The 12,881-nt window shown below is 40.6% G+C and overlaps 1 protein-coding gene across 2 annotated transcripts in view; it reads left to right on the forward strand.

Moving 5' to 3' along the window:
• Positions 1–524: 524 nt before the first annotated feature.
• The window catches only part of HMGA2 (high mobility group AT-hook 2), a gene marked incomplete at both ends in the record, with an annotated part of 144,981 nt that continues 132,624 nt past the window's right edge, over positions 525–12,881 (forward strand). For both annotated transcript variants that reach the window (XM_079714753.1, XM_079714754.1), the window contains 2 exons: positions 525–635; positions 3,256–3,342. In XM_079714753.1, the coding sequence (XP_079570879.1) occupies positions 525–635; positions 3,256–3,342 (198 nt within the window). The remainder of the gene's footprint in view (positions 636–3,255; positions 3,343–12,881) is intronic.

The raw sequence follows: 12,881 nt of genomic DNA on the forward strand, positions 1-12,881 counted from the left end.
CTCTGCGAGCGCGGAGCGAGGGGGAAGAGGAGGAGGAATTCTTTCCCCGCCTAACGTTTCAAGGGACACAATTCACTCCAAGTCTCTTCCCTTTCCAAGCCGCTTCCGAAGTGCTCCCGGTGACCGCAACTTCTGATCCCAAACTGAGAGGGGAGCCTCCCAACTTGAAACCCTCTTTTCCTTCTCCTTCGCTCTCCGCCTCCTCTCGCTACCTCCACCGTCACCTCCACCTCCGGCACCCACCCACCCTGCCGCCGCCACCAGCAGCGCCTCCTTCTCTCCTCCTCCTCCCCTCTTCTCTCTTGTTGGCAGCCGCTGGACGTCCGGTGTTGATGGTGGCAGCGGCGGCAGCCTAAGCAGCAGCAGCCCTCGCCGCACGCCAGCTCTCGCCCACCCCGCCTCGTTCTCCAGCCCTACCTCGCAGTCTCCCGAAAGGTGCTGGGCAGATTCGGGGCGGCAGAGGCGAAGCGGCTGCAGCGGCGGTAGGAGCGGCGGCGGCAGCGGTAGCGGCGGCGGGAGGCAGGATGAGCGCACGCGGTGAAGGCGCCGGGCAGCCGTCCACTTCAGCCCAGGGACAACCTGCCGCCCCGGCGCCTCAGAAGAGAGGACGCGGCCGACCCAGGAAGCAGCAGCAAGTCAGTACGCGGGCGGGGTGCGGGCAGCAGCCCACCTCCGCTCCCTCCGCGAGGGCCCCGCGACCCGCGGCCGCCCGAGCGCGGGTATCCAGCCGCCGCGGCCGCCGCGCCCGCCGCACGCCGCCGCGGGGGCGAGCCACGGAGTCCCGGCGCGAGTGCGCGGCGGAGCCCCGGGCGCCCGCGCCCCTCCGGGCCGGGAGGTGGGAGCCACGGCGGGCGGGCTGCCGGGTGCGGGCTGGAGGCGGGGTCGGGCGAAGCGCGTCTTCGGACTTTCGCTATTGTGCCCGGCCCGAGTGGCGCGGTGTCTCCTGGTGACGGGAAGCGGCCGGGTCCGACAAGCCGGGGCTCGCCAGGCACTTTCCGAGCCGCTTTGCAGTGACCCGGGGGTTAGGGGTACTCTGGCGGGTCAGGGTTGGAGGGGCTGAAGCCTCGGGGGCCGTAGGCTTTTTCTCCCGCCAACCGGGGCTGCTCGCTGGCCGGGTACTGGCGCGCCGCAGCCGCCCCCTTGGCGCCCTCCCCAAGTTCTCGGTGGCCTGAGACTCGCGCCCTCCCGACAAAGAACTCGTGGGCCCGCCCGGTTCTCTTAGGGCTCTTTAAATGCGGCGCGGCGGCCGCTGCTGAGGTGTCCCAGGAAAGGGGCTGGCTACAGGAGACCCTGGGTCCCCACGGGACAGGATTAAGTAGTTCAGCCAAGGGCGCGGTGGCAAGCAGTGTCCGAGAGGGTGCACGGTAGCTAGGGTCACTTCCTCGCCAGGCGCCCAGTCCCCCTTTTGCCTTGGGTCCCGCGCCTCAGAGCTGCAGACCTGAAACGTCCTTCTCCAGAGCGAGTGGCTGGGGGTTGGGAGGGGACGATCGAGGGGCGCCCGGGACCCCGCGGAGTGGAGGGTTTTGTCTGCGGATGCAACCAATTAAGCGTGTAGCCTGCGCTTGCGGAGCTGCGCGCAGCGCCCGGGGTGGAGGGGTTTTGTTCGCAGCAATTTCCAAGCCTCCGCGGGCAAGGATGGAGCGGGACTTGTCTATTGAGAACATTTAAACTCCGCTTCCGTGGGGTTTAAAGCTACTTCTTCGTTCTTTAGCCTTAAAGCGCTTCCTTCATGGCAAATAGGCCTATTAGAAAATAATCCTAGAGTCCCAAAGCTGCCCGAGAGCAAGGTGGGGAAGGCGAACAATGTTTGCTTGCCAGTGCGTTTTAGAAAAACTGCTGTACCTTTTTGAAATCATCAAAGGAAACAAGCCAGTCTAGAGGCCCCTGAGTTTTCCCGCTCTGCCCGGGCGACACTTTACATCGCGTTAGGATCCTGTTTTACACCTCCCAGGAAGTCACTGCCCTTCCCCCCGCTCTTGTTTCCCACACGCCACCCGGCTCACTCTAACTCTACTAATTGCCCCCCACCTCCAAAAAATAATCCAAAAGAAATTGCAGTGGGGTCTGGAGGTGATTGGAGGTTTTACCTTTGAGTTAAGCCAGAGTTCACAAAGAAAGAAAAATGTGTCTCCTATGTGTTTGCTCCGGATGTGCCCACTGGAGCTAGTGGTCCCACAGAAGCTTGCAGGAAACCTTCCTCAGAATCTCTAAATAGGATGTGAATTTTCATTGAAGACTTTTATGCATTTTAAGCTAATTCTCATTTAATAACCGAATCTGAATGAGATGTAAATTGATGATTCACTGGATAAATATTTAGGATCTGGAATATTAATCATCGCATTCTCTTAACCACTCGAGTATTTACTACTTGGCATAGAAGCCGTTTAAAGTTTTGCTAAACCTATTGATAGTTTCAATTTCTCCTTCCCAGACACTCCCATTCCTCCTCACTACCCACCCCCCATCCCTTTTAGTTTTCTTCGGTACACCCCCATAAGGGTTTTCTCAAAAGAAAGTTTTGGAGGAAATATTTATTTTTATCAGAAGACATTTAAATCTAGACTGGAGACCATTCCTACATCTCCAATTGGCAGTGAAGAATTGAAGCAATTACCTAGATAATTCAAGCAAAGCCTCCCACAACAGATTTACCATAATTATTTGGAAATTTTAGGAGGAATGGAGTTATTTTAAGTTGAAGAACTTGGATAATTGCTCCAGTATTTCACTCAGTGTGTTGATTGAATTATAACTGACCTACAATATAGATATATAGAATGATCAAAAGCCACCTTTTTCAATATGGGAGATTGTTGAAATATTTCTGATGTTAGCTTCATATTTCTGTTGTTTAAAATGCTGGTATAGTGGAGAGTAGTATTTGTGTAAAATGCTTATTATTTCTATGCGTTGCCAAATACACAGCCTTGCATATTTTACACCTTAAAATGTATAACTTTCTTTCTAGAACAAGCAACCTTTGAACAGTCAGCCTTTGTTACCTTTTTCGGGTTGAAATAGAATCTAGCTTTCATATGCGAAATAGAATTTCCTCTATGAATTCTTGGATTACAAGTATAGTTATTTCCCCTTTCTGTAAACTCTGTACCATCATCATCCGTTTATGCTCGAACTGAATGTGTTCCAACAGTTCTGTTGAGCAGCACAGGCAGAAAATACAACTATAGAGTCAGGGTCAATTTCTTTCAGCCATTCTTGCCACAGCAGCATTTTTTTTCCCCCCGAAACTAGGAGCCAACCGGTGAGCCCTCTCCTAAGAGACCAAGGGGAAGACCCAAAGGCAGCAAAAACAAGAGTCCCTCCAAAGCAGCTCAAAAGGTGAGATTTCTTACGTCCTCCCAACTTTCTCAACGCCCAGAGGAACCTCCCTGTAATTTTCCCGTTCTAGATCCGCACCTAAGGATTTCTCCCAAGTGGGTAACCCAAGACTCACTTCCTACCTTTAATATTGGTGAGATTTTCAAGCAGATACTTAGCATAAAAAGTTCATGAGGATGCTTACACTGCTGTTTTTAAACAATCACCAAATAATAAGAAACTTAAAACGGAGATAGGAGGGGGAGGTGGGGGAGTGGAGAATGAACAATTAAGATTTGCACCAGTTGTGAAATAGTTAAAAACAAATCAAAGCTATAGATTTTGTCTGGTGGTGAAGTGTTTGCAATTTCCTTAAAAAATAATAAAGATTAATTTACTTTGTGCCTATTTACATGATTACTGGAAAACCAAATCCCACTATTAAAGTTAAGTACTTTGCCAAATAGATGATAATTAGAAGTAAATCCAATTATGGAATTCTGGAAAAAAATTTTTACTAATTTTACAACTTTAAATGTGCTGATAAAGTACCTTGTTTGTTTACAATAAACCTGCAATATAATATATCATAATCTCTCAAAAGCCTTTCCACCTCAGATGATAGAGAAATGTTCTGAATAGGACAATGAGAAATTTTTTCAACAAATATTTGACTCACTTATTGTATATTTTTGGGCAGGATAGAACCCAACCAAGTGTAACTTCCAGTGTTTTTCTTTATAAATTTTAAATTGCAGTTTAAAAACTTCATGTTTGGTGGTATTTGAGCTAACAAAGAAGAAATATCTCAGGATCAATGCGTAGACAGAGAAGGGAAGGTGAAGATAAAATTCACATTTTTTAAGCTTTACAAATAAATCAGAAAAAAAGTTTCTATATTTTGTTTGTGGGTTTGTATGCTCGTTAAAAACAAAGGTTCAAAATTCAGAAGTAAATTTTGATATATCTTTACAGTCGATTTGAGTATACCATGTATAGTATTTGTTGAAAATGATTGTATGCTCATCTTTCGAGGATTAATGTTTTGTGTGGTTTTCTCTGTGAGTGTGAGCACTAACCATATTATATTTGATAGTTTTCAGTGTTGTAAACTTCCATAGCAACCAGTGATACATATAAAGTTATTTAGGGAGCAACTATGAGTTCTTCTCTGTTTTATTTTAACAGTCTTGAACAGAGTTGAAAGAGCAGATTTCTAATATATTTAAATATAACTGCTTCTCAGAGTGAAGATTTAATTGTACTCATATTTAATGACTAAACATTGAAGTAGCTCTAAATTATCTTGTCAGTTAAAGGTGCCTGTGTAATCTGATATTGCTAATATGAATACTTACTATTTGTTTTTTTACCTGCTTTATTCAATTTAAAAAGAGGGACAATTTAACATAGGTTTTTTTTGTTGCATTAAGTTAATTCTATCTTAATTTTACTCTAATGGAATGGCAAAGAAATATCTTGGTAGCTAGCTGACAAACATTTAAACTATGATGTAATTGCTCTGAAAAATGCATCATAACATCTCCAAGGAAGAAATCTGTAAATCTCATCATAAATAAATTATTTAAAATTCAATACAAAAAAAGCGAAAATGAATTACCTCTCATATTTTACTGTATTACTGTTTTTTTTGAACAAGTAAAAAGGTGCTTCCATCACCTTCTCTTCAGTTTGAAAGTTTGCCACTGACTAGCAAAATCTTTATTGACAAAAGGAAAGTTGAGACTTGTGCCTAATTTACCACCTAAAGCAAAATAACAAAAGGTTGGTCTCTTCCCAAGTAAGGTTTGACTTATTTTTAGTTACTTTGGTGATAGGCATTTATAAATGACCCTTAGGCTATTCATCTTTCTGATAATTCTTCATGTGTATGCACATAGTATTACAACTTCCAAAACAGAAGTAGGCTTTCTTTTTCTGAAAGAAAGTTTTCTCTGAAATCTTTCATTCTTCCAGACAAAATTATTTCACACAATTCTGTTATAAAAGTCTCCTTTCTAATAAAAATGGATACATATTTTTGCTCAGAACCTGACTGTTATATTTCTTCAGTCTTATAAATTACGCTTCATCTGGAGAAGATAACACTTTGCAAAATAAAGAATGACACTGATGAATTGTTCATGGCATGTGTAAACTTAAGGTATTTTCACTTTCGAATCGCTATTTATTGAGTTTGCTACTACCCTATGTAAACATAATTATCAAACATATATTTGTTTATTAAACATATGTTGTATTCTAACAAAACATATTTTTGTTAGGACTTCGAAAAGTAATCTTTTTTAGAAAAAGTTACATGGTTCATAACATGCTAGCCTGACCAAAGTAGAGATGAGAAGTCTTCTATGATTAATAAATTGGGAATTCTCCTACAAACCGAGACTCACCAAAATGGAACATACATAACAAAACCTGGTAAGTATATAAGAGAACAGAACTCTAAAATTAGAGGAGATACAGTGTACACTGGGATACTGATGATGTTGTATGTTTAAAATTTCTTGCTGCTTGGAGTTTCTTTACTTACAAAGTTTGTGTTTGGACCCAGTAACTGGCCTTGGGGCATTTGAAAACAAAACTGCTTGTTGGAAAATTAGCAGTGTGACACTTGACAATGCATGAGGAAAGTTGCAAGACCAAGTGAAGGACTACTAAATTAGCAATCACTTTAATTTCAGGTCATATTCAATATAAAATTGATTTGTGTAATATATAAAACAAACACTTATAAAAACATAATTTGTTATGCCTGGAACTTTTGGAAGAGAAGATAATTATTCTTCACTTTGCTTCTATTCCGTTATGACAAATTCCCATGGATAACCATTATGTAGAAATTCTAGTTATTCCTAAGAACACCAATCTGAGTGCTCAAAATTCATCCCTGAACCAGTTTCATATTGTTATCTTAATAAAAGAAATCAGAAGTTAATGTTTTCCTGAATAAATAATTTATTCGTGTGAGTATGTGTGTGTCTGTGTGTGTGTCTTGACCCTTTTATTTATGTCTTAGTTTGAGGTATACCTGTGACCAGTTGGCTCTTAATTTCCTTTTTGCTTTATTTTGTTTTCCTCTCCTGTTTGTGCTGGATGGAAATACTTTGTATTTTCACATTTCTCATGTTTGGAGAGAAGAAGGATATAATCTCCTTTATGTTTAGTTTAGGGTTTTTGTTGTGCCTGTTTAATGAGAGAACACTGGAGGGGTTTCTTTCACTAATTCTCCAGTTTTTAAGGTCACAAGTCAAATTCATCTGTAAGTCAGGCCAATTGTCATTCAGGTACTTTTAGGGAAAAAAAAAATTCTGAGATTGAATTAAATTTTAATAGGAAGAATTGCATATAAAAAAGATCTCAGGTGTGAGATAGCCCTACTTCGTAATATCACAGATTTGCTTGAACTTCCTTTTGACTTTAGGTTGTAGTGAAGAGAAATAGAGAGCAAAGTACAAAATGAAAATACCATCTAGGTAAAGTATACTTCAAATAATGTGTTCAGGCAGACACCTAATTTATATTTTCCGCTTGCCTAAACAAAGAAGACTTGATACAAATTGGATACTATAGAGGAAGATTTGTGCTCCTTTTCTAATCATGTTCCTAGGAAGGTGGTTGATTTTTCACAAATGATTACTAACACCAAGCACAGATATTTTAGGATGAGAGAATGGGTTTTCCTCCTCATTTCAGTTAAATATTAGCACATAGATGCTGAGCAAGGACATGATTTTTTACGGGATATAGTAGGGCGAGCTGAAGAGAGGAACCAAAGGCATCATTATAGGTAAGTCAGGGAAAGATGGTGTTGGCAGTTGTCATACAATGCGAGCCTATGGCTTCTATGTTACTAATATGAGTTATTTTGAGTTCCTCTGTGTTTTTATGGACAAGTAACTTCCACTGGGACTCAGGGCTCTATCTAAGGATACAGATAAATCCAGTCAGGTGGAATTACGTAAAGCCCAATTGTTGTCTCCATTATCTTGGTATTTTAGGTTGTCTTACCTAAACAGTTGACTCATTTTTTTTTTTTTTTCACTTAACTTTGCCAGAGAGGACCGAGCCTTAATGTATCAGTAAATTCTCTCTCACAATGCCTTTGAGTCATTGTAGATTATGATCCAAATATGGAAGATTCAAATACATTTGAGTTATTTTCTGAAATCACTTTACTTCAAGGAACCCAGAGATCTCATTCTTTGCCAGTTATTCTTCTGAACTTTTTCATCGAAAGCCCCTCATTACTTTGACTCACTTCCAACTCTGGCTCATTTTTATCTCAAGGTCTCAACAGATCATTTTGCTCAAGAGAACATAACAGATTGGTATTCTGTTGCATTTCAGTTCTTTTTTGAGACTAGATGGATGCTGAAGAGCATTTTATGTCAGTTAAATCATTCAGACCTACCTTATCTTGTTAGCTGACTTTCTGCAGTTTCCAGAGCTCGCTCTGGAACCATATAGCTTGGCACAAGGGTGGAACAATGAATTTTATATCCTAGATTCTGAGATTTTTAGCTCTGAATTTTTATAGTGCCAACCAGGAGAAAAAGGTGAATGGAGAACTGATTCCATTTTAGGCTGCTGCTTTATTATTCTATATTGCTTTAATCCACTGAACAATGCTGAATGGCATCTTCTAAGTGATTTAGCAAGGAGTAGTCACAGCCATTTTTTTTCTCCAGGATAATGGAGGGAGCAGTTTGCTCGGAAGGTCATCCTTATGAACTCTCATATCATTGCTATTGATTTCTCTGATTACAAAGGAGGGAGAGGAACAGTTAAAGAGGAGAATCCTAAACTTTGAAAATAACTTTTCCTGTTATTTTGGCCTTGGCTTTAATTTCATGTTTGTATAGGTGAAGACAGGCATGTGTAAATAATGACATGGGAGTTGACAACAAGGACTTCCTTGGGGAAAATGAGCATGAACTACAATGGATGATAGAATTCACTTTTATTTCTTTTTTGGAAAGTATGTAGTGATGGCAAACTTGTAATGTCTTCTAAAGACTAAAAATAGTTGCATGTACAGTTTGGAAACCCATAGAACTAGATTAGCAAAAAGGTAAAGTGACAGTTACTTAACATTTAATGTGATTGATTAGTCCAGTTGATTTTGATGCCAGTGCACTCTTTATATTTTTGAAAGAGCTACTAAAAGAAATAAAATGTGACTCTACACTGTTTTTAGATGGCTCCATATGCTCTAAAGTCAGCAGGTCTTAGTCATATATACATATATATGTAAAGATACATGAAAACAAAGCAAGGTACTACTAAGCCCAAGTATTTTTCTAGCTCTTTTGTGTGTGTGTGTATACAGATGCACTGATTGATTTGGAGTGGGGCATTCTGGTTTTTATGCATTATCACAGGATGATGTGAGCATTTAGAATAGCAAAAAATTAATAGCTATCTAAATTTGACCCAAAAGTCAGAATTAGCTGATGCACTTGATTCCCAATCTCAGCTCTTGTCTATGCCTTTATAGGAAACTTGGAAATATTTTACTTTTAACTACTCATTTGATTTCCACCCTAGAAGTTTTTTTTTAAATTTCCCCATGGCTACTTCATTTTGTATGGGACTATCTCCCAGAAGAACAGACCCTTTATTGCCTTGAAATCAGATGGGGTCTCAGTTCCACCACTTAAGAACATGGGCAGATTGCTTAATCGCCCATTTAAACAGGGGAAGTAATAGCTGCCCTACTTAAATAAGATAATGCTCAGAAAATCACTCAGTACTTTGACTGGAAACTTACAAAATTGGGAGGTACTCCTTTTAAGGGTAACATTTTAAAATATGGAGGGAGTTAAGAAATTACATTTGACTACCTACTAAATGCTATAGCTTTTGTCAGGGTTACCTTCCATATACATTAGCTCCTTTAATCCTTTTATGTAGGCATTATGGTCTTCATTTCACAAATGAGAAAACTGTGATTCAGAGATGTAAACTGTGACATGTCTAATGTTCAGCTCCAGTAAATGGGAGTACCTGGGCTTGAGTTCAAATCTAATTCTAAAGCTTATGATCTTTCCACTATTATGCGGTGTCAAATATCTTGTAAAGTATTTGCTACAAGGTAGATTATGTTTTCTCCAGTAACCAGAAATGTAGGTTGTAAGTTAGATTTTGAGAAATCTTCAGAGGGCAGTTCTCTACAAGCTTATAAAGGGATTGGCAATATGTGCCTACTGCAACACATTCCCACAGACTTCTGGCCCCCAAATAAACCAGAAGGCTATGATTTTGGAGATCATGGCACATCCAGAAGTTTTTTTATTTGTTAAATGAAGGGGCTGGATGAAATGTCTTCTAAAGCCCTACCAAGCTGTAGAATTCTAAAGGCGAGAGGGAAACAACAGGGAAACACACAGGTGCTATAAACACCAGTGTTTCTTTCTTTCCTTCCTTCCTTCATGCAACAAATATGTAGTGAGCACACCTTATGCACCAGACACTAATGCTAAGCACTGTTTCCAAGATCAAGAGTTCTATTTGCTAGATGAATTTCCTTTTTTAATTAATTTTTTAGTGCTAATACATTTAAGAGCCTGGAGTACCAAAACTTCTTAGAGAAAGATAGAATTACGCTTCCCATTTAATAGTCTCCCCAATCCTCATGAACTTGCTTCTGAAGCATCTTATAAAATTAAATACACAGTTCTGAACTTACACTTTTTTTAAAAGGCGAAAATAAGAATGAAGACAAGCCAGGAGGGAATAACACTTTTAACATATGATCGTTGCAAACGTTAGTATAACAGGGCTGATAATAGTCTGAAATCCAGTTCTTACAAATGCAGAATTCCCACCCTCTCTCCCTACTCCCCCGCCCTGAGATAAGCAGTAAGTACTCAGAATAAGTTATTGTCTGAATTATACATGGGTTTGTAGTGTGGAACCAAATTCCACCCTGGCGGAGGAAAACCAAATATACACTCACACAGTATTGCATATGTTAACATATTAAAAACAAAACAAGCCCCCGAAATGTTTTGTTTGTTTTCTATTGAAAAATAATATTCTGAAGAGCATTAAACACAGGGAAAAAAGTTAAAGCCAGTGTTTTCCAATATGTAAAATTCCTGGATCTATGCTGGTTTACAAAGGAAAATCCTAACTGGTTTTGCAGCTTTTGTGAAGTTTGATCAGAATGATTAAATAATGTGGGTTTTAAGGAACAATGAAAACCTCCCAGATCGACGACACACAGCACAGCTAATGTGTTTCTTCTAGATGTCGACTCAGAATAGGGTTTCAGTTTACATGTAATACTGGCCCCAAGACCAAGGAGCAAGTTTGCTTTTAACAAGCCCAAGTGATAATTGTGATATTTTGCCCTTTAGTTAATGGTGCGAATTTTATTTTTGAATAGACTTTTTGTAAATGGGATGCTCGTTTTTAAGTCCTCTTGTTTGCAGGGCTTTCTCTCTCTATGAGAGATTTTCTTTCTCTAACTTTGAAATGCAGTGTAACCCTCTTAGAAACCAACCCTCTTTTTAACAGACTTTAGATACTCCCGGATCACATCATGGCCCCGGAACATAACCACCATACAGAAAAGCCTGGTGTAGCGCTGTTAGCTTTTAAGATCAGCAGTCTCCTACTCTCAACCCCTCCTACCATCCCCATGCCCATTAGAAAGGATTTCTATCTTCCATGTTTGTATAATTTACTACTGAGTAAACTGTGCAACCTTACAGTTGCTCCTAAAGGGTAAATTAGACACTACTTCTGTATTAGGGAATTTTGTACTCATATAACTCATGATGTACTAGCCAGAGGGCTTCTTAAAAGCTTCATTCTTAAGGTGATCTATGGGTGTAATGGAATATTTGCATTGATTGAACCTTCTATGAGATTGGACTAACTTAAAGGAAAACTTTCCCTTTAAGAGTTCCATCTGGTTAGGAGTGAAAGAACATTTATTGAGCACCTCATTTATGGCAGCCACTTCAGTCCTCACCGGAGGTGTTATCTCCATTTCACACCTGAAACCAAATTAAAGTTTTCAGGGACCTGCCCAAAGTCATAAAGCTAACATGGCAGAGCAGGGATTTGAATCTAAGCTTTCCAAAGTGGAGTCTGTGTTCCTTTTGAGATCTCCCTCTCTCCCTGAGACAACACTCAGAAAGAGGGTGTGATTCACTGGGCACTCCTGGCTTTCACTTAATTTAACTCATGCCCTTATGACCGAAGGTAAGACAGGACCACTAACCCTTGACAAGAAATGATTCCTTTGTGGAGCCATTCAAAGTAGTAACCCCTACTACTATGATTCAGAGTGCCCAAATCTGACTCTCAGGTGGAGCTGAGTTAGTGACAATTTTCCTTAACTAAAATATCTCCTCATAGCAGCAAATGCATGGAACCTAAAGGGAGGTAGCGTTGTCAGGACGGCGAGAGCCCTGGCTTTAGAGTCCAACAGAACTGGGTTCAAATCCCAGGCCTGCCATTTACCAGCTTTGTGTGTGACCTGAGTTATTCAGCTTGCCTTTCTAAGACTTAATTGCTCGTTTGCAAACTAAGAGAAATAATAACAGCTACCTTACATGGACGGCTGTTGTAAAGATTAAAATAACACATGCGAATGACTTAGCCCAGTGCCTAGGGTATTTTAAATGCTCAATAAATGTGAACTGACATTATAATCATACAAAGTTTGGGTTAATTCATGGAACCTGTTAGATAGGTCAGGAAGATATTTGGTGAGAAATCTTGTGACATAAAAATCTTATTTTGTCTATGTACCTGTATCTTTGTATCTCTCTGTGTATCTATCAATCTATCACCTATCTCCATCTATTTTTACCAGATTGAAGGGAGAAAGGAGAGTCTTTGGCAGTGTAGACAGTTATAATAGGTAATTTTAGTATCATTGTACCAAGTACTTGCTGCTAACCCAGGTAACAAAAGTAAAATGCAAAACGAGTTATCCTGGCTCAGGTTACCTGTATTTTTGTGTTTATATAGCCTTGAGATGATTCTCATACACAGAAGAGGATGTACTAAGTTTTCTTTACTCTGAAAATGAAAATTATAAACTTTTTTTTTTTTTTTTTGGCTGTGTTGGGTCTTTGTTGCTGTGCGCAGGCTTTCTCTAGTTCCAGTGAGAGGGGGCTACTCTTCGTTGTGGTGTGTGGGCTTCTCATTGCAGTGGCTTCTCTTGTTGCAGAGCAGAGGCTCTAGGCGCGTGGGCTTCAGTAGCTGTGGCACACGGGCTCAGTAGTTGTGGCACACGGGCTTAGTTGCTCTGCGGCATGTGGGATCTTCCCAGCCCAGGGATCAAACCTGTGTCCCCTGCATTGGCAGGCGGATTCTCAACCACTGCGCCACCAGGGAAGTCCCTATAAACGTGTATTTTTATAGAAAGTATATGTGATATGTGTGTGTTGGTGTATTTGGGGATTGGAGTAGGGGTGATAAACACAGGGAAATTATAATATTAAAATTTTACTCAAAAGGGAAAAAACCAACTGTGATACCAGAAAAATCATCTGTGAAGTAAAACAATGAGCAAACTG

Source organism: Hyperoodon ampullatus (genome assembly GCF_949752795.1).
Source record: "Hyperoodon ampullatus genome assembly, chromosome: 11".
Lineage (NCBI taxonomy): Eukaryota > Metazoa > Chordata > Mammalia > Artiodactyla > Ziphiidae > Hyperoodon > Hyperoodon ampullatus.